Here is a 10914-nt window from a genome sequence, read left to right on the forward strand (position 1 = left end):
GCCTAAAAATTTACGATCTTTAGGTTTTTTACTTAAATAACATGCGTGTACACATTTGCAGAGAAAAAAACACATAGCTGTGTCACACAACTGGATGCCTGCAGAAGCTAGGAAAAGAGAATACAAACGACTATGGCAGAGGGTACAACGGAAAATGAGAAATGTGCACATTAACGCAGCTGGTCCTAGTACTGTGCTAAACAATGAAGCACACAATCCCAGGGACACTATGCCAATCTGGAACCCAGGCCTAAAAAATGCAATGACTGGAGAATCTAATAGTGACAGCGATGAAATGTCGTTTGTCAATACTGACATCAGTGCAGTCACATCACTACAACATACAATGGCAGAAGACACAGAGAATATGGTTCTTGAATATTCCAGTAGTGACATGGATGGAGAGTTTTTTCAGAATACTGCCAACATTGATATGCCCACTGAAAATTTAGAAGAGGAGTTAAAGAGGTGGATCAATGAATATAATATCAAGCACAATGCTGCAGAAAAACTGCTCAAAATTCTCAGGAATCACGGGCATAAACACCTGCCATCTACTACTAAAACATTATTAAAAACGGATCCTGTTGAAAGCCAAATGGTGTCTGGTGTGGAATGCATTAAATTAGGAGTGACTGAACAATTAATCATGTGCTTGAATCGGTATCCCTACAATTATGCAAAAGACATCACTGAGCTTGAGATTTCCCTCAATGTAGATGGACTGCCACTCTTTAAGAGCACTGGTAAATCTTTCTGGCCTGTACTCTGCACAGTACATCTAAAACCAGCAAGCACATTTCCTTTGACCATTGCCCTCACTGAGGCCAAGCCCAAATCACTGGACTTCATTAAAGTCATATCAGATGAACTGAAAATGATTCTAATGAATGGCTTTGCATGGGGAGAAACAACACTCAATGTAAGATTGAGATGCATTACCTGTGATGCACCAGCAAAAGCCATGCTGAAGTGCATCAAACAATTCTCAGGTTACTATGGCTGTGACAAATGCACCCAAAAAGGCAACTGGGAGGGGCGCATCACTTACCAACAAGTGCATGACCTCACTTTGAGGAACGATGTCTCATTTAGAGAGCAACACCAACCAGAACATCATCACGAAAATGCTGTGTCCCCTTTCAGCAATCTCCAAATTGACATGATCAAGTCTTTCCCTGCTGACTACATGCACCAGTGCTGCCTGGGAGTGATGAGAAAAATGCTCCTACTATGGTCACAGGGCAAGTCGGGGCAACGACTATCGCCGGCTCAGCTGAGGGAGGTCAATCAGAGGCTAAGGAACTTGAGAAATGACATACCCCATATTTTTGCCAGGAAGCCACGCAGTCTGGAGGAATTGGAGAGGTGGAAGGCCACTGAATTCAGGCAGTTTATGCTCTACACTGGCAAAGTTGTTCTCCGGGGAATCCTGCCAGAAACCCTATACAGTCATTTCATGGCCTTTAGTGTGGCTTTGTGTATACTAGTGTCTCCACATTTAACACAAACCCACAATGTGTATGCCCATGAACTCCTCACATATTTTGTAGAACAAGGCCGGCACATATATGGGAAAGAATTCCTAGTGTACAATGTGCACTCACTGCTTCACCTCACTGCTGATGCCACCACATATGGATCATTAGACAAATGCAGTGCCTTTGCGTTTGAGAGCTACATGCACCAGCTGAAGAAGATGGTTAGATCAGGAAACCATGTTCTAGTCCAAGCAGCAAAACGGCTCCAAGAACGTTCACAGATTCCTATACAAACAAGTGAAGAGAAACCAATACAATTGAAACATCCTAATAATGTTTACATTGTTAGCCCAACATCCTGCTGTGAAGTTCTGGAGAGGACCAACTCCGGAAAGCTCTTATGTAGAGTATTCTCGCACTTAACGTCGTACCTTTACGAGCCATGTGACTCGATGATCTATGGAGCCTATGTATGTGGTCCATCAAAGATGGAGATCCTGGACAAGGCAAACTTGCAAGGAAGGGCAATGATCCTTGAGGATGGGCATGGCCGCAAAGTTGTCTTTTCTCTCCTTCATGACCTTGATTAATGAAATATGGAAATATGTACATAGTTAGTATTATTTTTTTTTCTGTCATTGCTTTAATGTCTTAACTTAGATTTCATATACTGAATATTGACCGTCTTTTCTAAGGAGTGTCTGTTCTTCTGTTTGTAATGTAGGTTGGATTTTACATAGTTATTTTTGAACAAGAAAATGCAATTGCTGTGGCGCCTGCATTATGGGTAGAGGAGGTGAATGGGGTAAGGGTACATGCGCACACACACACACACACACACACACACGTAATACCGGAAATAACATATTCCCTGAAATGTTTTAGGTTCTGATTTGCTACTGGCCCCGTAGAAACGCTGCTGCCATGGCAAAGGCCTCCCAAAGGCCAGATAAGGAGCTCTGGAAGCGGCACAAAATAAGAATACTCTCCGAGACCGGTGAGAAAACTGAATAAATATATAGTCATATGAAAGTACACTGCCTTTACACAGTAAAATGATTACAAAAACTAAAAAGACAACTCAAATTTACTCTGTCCTTAGACAACTATAAGACAGCCAGAGAACGAGCCAAAAAAGCTGTAGAAAGTTCAAACGTGGACACAGAAGAAGAGGTGCTAAAAGAGCGGAAAAAAAAAGTACCATCAAAATACTGGACCGAGAGTGAAGGTAAACATATGCGATTGCTTTTTGTCATGCATTAGTCCACTGTTTATGTATAAAAATCATGCCATGATTACAGAGAAAACTACTCTATAAAACTAAACTATATATAAACTGTTTCATCCTGAATGAATAGGAGAATGTGAGATTCCTACCAAAAAAAGGAGAAAAATGTCAACATCCTCTCAGAAGCCATCAAGCCTCCCAAAGCCTCCAAGTTGTAAGTAACAGATTTAACTTTTGGTGTAATTTCTTGTGTTGTGTTGATTTGATGGTGGTGCGTCAGCGTCAATTAGTGAACAGGCAAAATAAGTGCATTGCCAGCTGACGGGAAGAAGCTATTTTGTGTGAAATACAGTACAAACAAATTTCTAATGGAAATCCTATTTTAAAAATGTTTTGAATTTGGTTGGAGTGTCTTATATTGTGTGAGTTGCAGGTTGGTATTTTTTGTCATGGCATTTTGTGTAAAAGTACTCAACTCCCCTGAACTTCGTTTATCGCATGCTTTCAATGTCTGTTTTTAGACAAACCACCTACTGACATCACAGCTCACTCACCTGAGGAAGATGAGCCATCCCTTCCAAATCTTTCAGCTAATAATACTTTTCATGGTATGCATTTTTAATGTTGATATTCTATTCATTTGTTAAGATAAATGGTTTTTTTTTTAATCTTCAATAAATTAAGATTATGGCTGCATTTTCTAATCTCAATCTCTGTTACCTTAAATTATACATTCATCTCTGTAAAGCTGCTTTTAAACAATCTGCATCGTTAAAAGTGCTATATAAATGAAGATGACTTGACTTACTATCCAAATTAGACCAGCTATTGCATCTGGCAATACAGTCATGCCAATGTCTATATTTTATTTCTTGAAGTACCACACATATGCCTGAATACTAAGCAAATAACTAAATGTCAAGATGAACCCCCCCTTCCATCATCATCATCTCACCCATCTAAATTTTTCAGATTTCCAGCATCTCATCGAACAATCTGAGCAGCGGATGCTCCTCGCAATTGAGAGAATGTCAACAGATATTTCCAATTCTATTGAGCGTCTGATCCAGGCTATTCAACAGAATCGTCCTGGTCCGGCAACCATCACAACACCACCACAGGAGACCATTGAGAGGCCCTGCAAAACATTGCAGGAGCTGCAAGCTTTCCTATTAAAACTTGAGGGCCCAGAAGGGAAAAAAAGGATGGTATGTTGATATAGCACAGGGGTCAGTAACCTTTTTGTCACAAAAGTGACATTTTTAAGTTCAAAATGTAGATCTGTGTGCATGTAGGCTAAATTATCAGAATTAAATACACCTCTCGCATTTGCTTGTGTGTCAGCAGTTACCCTGCTCCATGTGGCATTGCAATACTAACATTTGCTTTATTTATCTTTATATGTTGCATAGATACAGTTTTTGAGCCTGATGGGAGGTAGCAACATTGGAGACGCTGTGAGGAGAATCCTTCGGAAAATAGCCACCAATGAGGCCTGGTCAAATTACAGCCTGAAAGGCCGAAAAGGAAAACTGACCTTCATTGGGACAGCCCTCCACCATATTGTTTTAAGTATGCTTTTCAAAACTTCTCTCTTCTTTTCACTTCATCATGCAACTTTTTAAAGAGCAAATGATAAACAGAAAAATGTCTGTACTTACCCTGTACCTTCGAATAATTTGTTTTCTCGTTTTTGACTTCTAAACGGAAAAAAAACAAGTAAAAAAAAAAAAAAATCATTTTATTCAGCAAGGATGCATTAAATTGGCCAGAAAAGAGAGTTAAGATTTACATTTCAAATAAATGCTGCTTTTTTTTCTTTCATTCATCAAATAACCCTGAAAAACACAAAAATGTGAAGAAGCACAACTGTTTTCATCACTAATAATCATAAATGTTTCATATGGTTTTAGTTTTACTTATTCACTTATTCATATTGCTCATAAAGTGTACTTTTGGATGTCAAAACTTTATTAAAATAAACTAAACAAATAAATGTAAATGTAAATATGAGAATTTAAAAAATAAGAACATAACAGATGCATTGTGATATAGGTGACAAAATATTGTGAGAAAATATGAATATGAAGTTATTTAATGAGCTTCCTCACTTAACCAGTTATCTGTGCTTCCTCAGCAATGAAGTTCCACATTTCCGAACACGAAAATGCATGCAGCAAATAAGCCGTTCACAATATTTTCTTCAGTTAACTCCAAATTTCTCCCACATATTGGACTTGATTTTTGATGACGTATTGTCGACAACTTTACAAACTCCTCCACTAGCTATTCTTTTCTTAAACTCCTCAGAATCCATCTCGACGACTGCAAGCAGATCGCGCGCGCGGTTATGATGAATTTTTAAAAGTGGAAGTATAGTTAACGTTATAGATTCCTGGGACGGTGTGGCGCGTGGACACAAATAAACTGATATGGATTTTAAATTGTTTTATTAAAAATTATTTTATCAACTTGAAATACAGGCATATTTTTGTAGATGTGTTCCTAAAAATATGCATTACGTTTGCATGTGATTGTCTTAAACCCATGTTTCCCCCGTGTCCGACCCGACCTGCACCCGTATCCAAAACAGGTGGATATTTTTCATCCGTTTGAGCAAAAACCTACAGGTACCCGAACCCGTGCAGGACTCTAGCTGTAAACTACACCATATAGGCCTATGCTTATATTTAATTTCACGAAAACACAAAAACATTTGCAATATTACAAATACAAATTATTGTAGACTATCACAAGACCCATTTATGAATTAGTTAATTAGTTTTTCCGATTACAAAATCAAGTCGTTATTTTAGTAGCATGGAAAAAACAATAGGATTATAAATTAATATCTCACTTACATATACAGTTTTCCACGAGTGAATTCAGTGAAATCCAGATTGTGTCTGTCTCTGTCTGAGGTGAGCGGCACTGGCGTGAACGCGGCAAAAACTCCCGCAAACCAGCAGTTTTTTTTCTTAACTCTTATCTAAACTCATATGATTGGTTATTGCATCATGAGCTCATCAGATTCATGTCTGATTGTTTATAATGCTCAACGCTTAAATAAAAATTCATATTTTGCATGTCATAACTGCCTACTGTAATATGGCGTAACACTTTTAATTTATTTTCACATTTTATGTCAATAGTGATAATCGTCATATATTTATTTAGATTATTTTAACCCCCTTGTAGAATATGCATTTGTATCCATTTTGGAGGGAGCAGGGCAATTGCGTCATCAGCAATATTATTTCCACATCGCGCCGTTCCCCGGTGCTGTCCGAGGCGATGGTGCTGAAACGGTTGATCAGTTCTTATTATAGAATCAATTATTCTCTCGTGCAGGGCTGCTTCACTGCGTTATGTGAAAAAGCGGTGTTCTTTATGAAAGTACTACAGAAGTAGTTGAAATCGCATCTATTAGGACTAATGGGATATTATAACAAATATAAAATAAAAATATAAAATAATCCAAACTATAAAAATACCTATAATAGCCTAGTCTACATATTTAAAAATGTATAACAATAACGTCATAATAATGGTCCATTTTAAGTGTTTAAGTGTCTCTTTTTTCAATTTTTGTTCGGTGGAGCTGTGACTATTGTTCTTGTAAAAACTTTTCAGCATAGTTTTGAGCCCTGAGACTTTTCACATTTATTTTGTTACATTTTTTTTTCTCTTCTAGGTGCTTGTGCCAAACAATTTCCGAAACACACAGAAAAGGAAATTGATACATGTATAGGGGAAACCCTCAAACATGCACCTCACCGTGCCAAGTTGGTCGCAACACCTGTAAGTTGTTTTATTCAATGAGAGCTCTCTCTCTCTCTCTCTATTCTCTAGAATAACATAACTGTTTTGATTTATTTACTTAGTACCGGTACTTATAAACAAAGTGGAGTTAAAAGTAATTAAAAAGTCGTTGAAGTGATTGGTAAATATAATGTTTAATTTTTTCAGGCAGCGGAAGAAGATCGGGCACCTCCTGAGGATGGAGACAGTGACTGATACACATATACACACACACACACACACACACACACACACACACACACACACACACACACACACACACACACAGTATATATTTAATATAAATTATTGTTTTTGTTATTTGTTGTTCACCATTTACGCAACATAAAATGAATATAAATATGTGTTCTTGTTGTTATTACTGTTTCCTAATATTTGTGTGTGTGTATAATATATATATATAATTTATGTAATATATAATTTATTTATAATCTGTTTTTGTTCACACAAAATAAATGACTGATTTTATCTTTGAATGTGTTAAACGTGCATGCTTATTCCTGTTTAAAGTTCTGAAAGAACAAGTGTTTTTTGCAGTAAAATTCTAGTTTGGTTCCCTACAGGTCCTTGAGACCAGTGGGGACGTTCTGAAAACGTTCACATAACGTCCTGAATGTTCTGTGAAGGTCCTCAAAATAACGTCCCCCGACCCTTTAAAGAACTCCACATCATGACCGTCTACGAACGTTCCCGGAACGTTACTAGGCGACGTCCTTGACACCAGTGGGGACGTTCTGAGAACGTTCTGGGAACATCACATTTGCAAATATAACATGGTCCCCTAAACGTTCCGATAACGTCCTGAATGTTCTGTGAAGGTCCGCAAAATAACGTCCTCCGACCCTTTAAAGAACTCCACATCATGACCGTCTCCGAACGTTCCCGGAACGTTACTAGGCGACGTCCTTGACACCAGTGGGGACGTTCTGAGAACGTCCTGGGAACGTAGCATTTCTAGCTGGGTTGCACTTTGTGAATGTGGAATATTTCCATCATACAAATAAAGTCCAGGGGTGCGTTCTCCGAAACTACCTTAACGCTACGTCGTTCTTAAGTTGTACCTTAAGAAGTACCTTATCGTTAATACGTGGTTTCCGAAACCTTCTTAGTAAAGTATACCTTCTGTAAGTCATGCGTTCGTAAGGTTGGTCTGGAGCGCTCTTAGCTATACCTTATCGCTGCTGACGGTTCATACCGCTAGTGGCCACCACTACACAAAAATATTTTTTACATCGCAGTTTAATTACACATAGACAATTTTATATGAACATTTATTATAAAATCTGATTTAGTATTAAAATTACATTTTTACTTTACTTTAAAATTTTACACATAAAATACTTAAGTTGTTATAGCCTACTACACCCAGTGTATGGAAGTGTTTTCATTAATAAAGTTTCCATACACTAATTGTTAGCTTTTTTAATTACTATTCTAAGGCACATCAGCTGGCGAACCATTTGACAGAAAAGGCTTAGGAGTCTATATAAAGAAAGATGAGTTTACACAAACTTTATAGCTATGGCAGCGAGACAGCGAGTACTTGTTTTAAATCAAAGACGGCACCGTCCGCGGAGCCAGTTAGTGTACGTCAACTACATGGCTGGTGGATAATCAGCATACGTTGTGGAGAACATTAACACACTTATGGCCGTGAGGGTTTGGTATTGCACACTTGCTAAATTATAAACACATACTCATATTTATTTCTGCATGTACATATTTCAATGAGCCCCGATAAATGCAGTTTGTACTATTTCTAAAACGCTTCTTTATAAAGAACATTGTTTTCTCAATACTTAACCTATACCACTGTGAAGGAAAGAGCGCACAATCGATCATCGAGGCATCGATATCAACCTATTCAGCGCCTCCATCATGAACAGCGCCTGCTAAGGTCGAACTTAAGAAGGTTTACCTTAAGCAACATCCTAAGGTATAGTTCGGAGAACACACGTAGGAAAGGTAGCTATATCTGTAGTTAAGGTGTACCTTTTGAGTCTTCGTAGCGCGCTAAGAGTTATCGGAGAACGCACCCCAGGACTGGTTTGGTTCTTTAGCTGTGGTGGGCTGCAAGAGTATTTAAAATAAAATAACTGAAATCACCTGGAGCAGTGATATGGACCTGCAATCCGATTAAAACCTCCCCCAAACTACTTTAGTTGTGCAATAAATTTTTTTATTAAAATAAAAATAAAAAGTATTTTATTTATTTTGGAGTTTTCCGAACCCCCTGGACTTGAAAATTGCAGGTAAAATCTGTAATTCCTGCACTAGTTTCAACTAAATTAAAATAATAACAATAACTGAAGTCAGAGGTTTCTGCTGCAGTTGTTTTTTTTCTTTCTTAGTCTGAGAAATGTTTTCTTGTGGAGCAGCCAGTCCAGAGAAGATCATGACACACAAAGTGTTCTTCAGCAAAACTCTACCACTAGAGAATCCAACAATTTACTATTCCTCCCACGTTATCCATGTCCCGATGGCTGTTTCGTCAGAAAGAAAACCATGAGGACACGCATTCTGATATCTCCAGAAAGCCCAGAAGAACAGTCTCCTGGGGCCTCATTTATAAACGTTGCGTACGCCACTCTCTACGCAATAATTGATATTTATAAAAAGCAAACTTGACGGGAAAATGTGCGGTCCTTCACGCAAGCTCTGACCAAGGAGTACGCACAAAAACGGGTGAAATTAGAAATGGCGACACCGTCGGCAGATGGAAGAAACACGTGAAAGTGAAAGTGAAAATGACAATACTGCCTCTCATAAATAACATGAAGACTTCACAAAGCAAGTCTTACAATTAACAGCCTACACCAACACCCGTTTGATCGATCAGCAGTGAAACAAACAAAAAAAAAAAAATCAAACGAAAATTACAACAGAAATTCAAATGAACACATATTTGCAAAAAGAAAAGTGAAATATGTTCTGCAATAATATTGGCATGTTGTGCAATTCATCCTCATAAATAATATAGTTAACAGAACGAAATAATGTACAAAACTGATATTCTCGTCAATGTGTCCGTCTGGCGGAGCAGACATAGATGCAATTAGATAGACAGATAGATAGATAATTAAGGAGATAGATAGATAGATAGATAGATAGATAGATAGATAGATAGATAGATAGATAGATAGATGTATTAATTGTCCACTGGGGAAAGTTGTTTTCATAGTAAAACATTTCTTCATAAGATACGGAATTATGGTATTCATGCATATGCCTTTGTTTTATTTTTGATAAAACAATGTATGGCGTATGTCTCAACCATTCAGAAAGCAACAAGAAATTACATTTGCGCTGATCAATTTCCCATTTCCACGTCGATTATTACCGACATCTGTAGCTTGTCAGATGCAAGAGGGGTCAGCTCCGGTGTCCCCTTTCCCCCACCCGTGGCAGACACACTCTGGCGATGGAGCGCTAGACGTTTTTTTGCCTCGACTTTGATGTCCGACCATTTCTTTTTTATTTCGGCCACGGTCCGAGGTTGTGAGGCTACAGCATTTACGGCGTTTGCCACTCAAGTGCCTTTTTGGCATTAGTAATGCCCACACTGTGCCCACCAAACAACATTTTTCTCCTCTTTTCCACCTCGCCAACGATAACTTCTACTTCACATTGAGTGAAGTTACGTTTTTTTGATTTCCTCTCTGTGTTTGCCATGATTTCGCAATCAATGAATATTAACTTGTGGGCGTTTCACGGACTATTTATGGGCAACTATGGGCGTGTCATGAAGCCGCAAAAGCTGCGCTACATTTAGAATTGATTGTGATTTATTAAGGGGAAAATGCGTAGGATATGCGTGCGCACGGTTTTATAAATCCCAATATTTCTGTGCGTACGCACGTCCTATGTTTCATCCGTACGCCACTTCTGACGCAAATCCTACGCAAAGTTTTATAAATGAGGCCCCTGGACACTTCATTCCACCCTCTCTGCAGCAGGACTTTGGCATGTTAAAGAACCCTTCAGAGTCACTAGGAAGCTCTCTTTACTGTCATAAGTTATTGTAATGTTACCTTTATTGCCTTCAACCCAAGAACAGTAACTCTCTTAAGCACTGTCCCACAGGTGCATGTGCAATAATGGTTTATGGTTCATTGAACAAGCATAAAATCATTGTTTAAACCCTTTCCAATAAGGATGTGTATATAGCTCATCTTAATTTTTCAAATACACTTTCATGAAAAAGAAAAGTTTCTTTTTGTTGAATTTATGTAGTGAATTTCAAGTTGAATTTGTGTATAATGCATAAGGGACCGTAAAAACCTGTATTTTGGGTATGGGAGTTCTGATATATAGGATGGGGCCACTGGGTTAGTTTTGTAACACAGACCTGGCAACCCTGCTCTCCTGGGAGTTGGATTGCAT

At 38.3% G+C, this 10914-nt stretch overlaps 2 protein-coding genes across 2 annotated transcripts; both read left to right on the forward strand.

Annotated features, from left to right (window-relative positions):
• The first annotated feature begins 350 nt into the window (after nt 1-350).
• On the forward strand, nt 351-2468 carry LOC132104760 (uncharacterized). The gene is made up of 3 exons (XM_059510308.1): nt 351-2087; nt 2206-2286; nt 2367-2468. Exon 1 carries the CDS (start codon nt 368-370, stop codon nt 2069-2071), a length of 1704 nt encoding a protein of 567 aa, XP_059366291.1. The 5' UTR covers nt 351-367; the 3' UTR covers nt 2072-2087; nt 2206-2286; nt 2367-2468.
• Nucleotides 2406-6576, forward strand: LOC132104890 (uncharacterized). Its single transcript, XM_059510405.1, has 7 exons — nt 2406-2478; nt 2584-2709; nt 2840-2923; nt 3231-3317; nt 3682-3917; nt 4122-4281; nt 6404-6576. The coding sequence occupies exons 1-7, from the start codon at nt 2406-2408 to the stop codon at nt 6529-6531; spliced, it is 894 nt and encodes a 297-aa protein (XP_059366388.1). The 3' UTR covers nt 6532-6576.
• The last annotated feature ends 4338 nt before the right edge of the window (nt 6577-10914 follow it).

The sequence above is a fragment of the Carassius carassius genome, chromosome 25 (genome assembly GCF_963082965.1).
Source record: "Carassius carassius chromosome 25, fCarCar2.1, whole genome shotgun sequence".
Classification (NCBI taxonomy): Eukaryota; Metazoa; Chordata; class Actinopteri; order Cypriniformes; family Cyprinidae; genus Carassius; species Carassius carassius.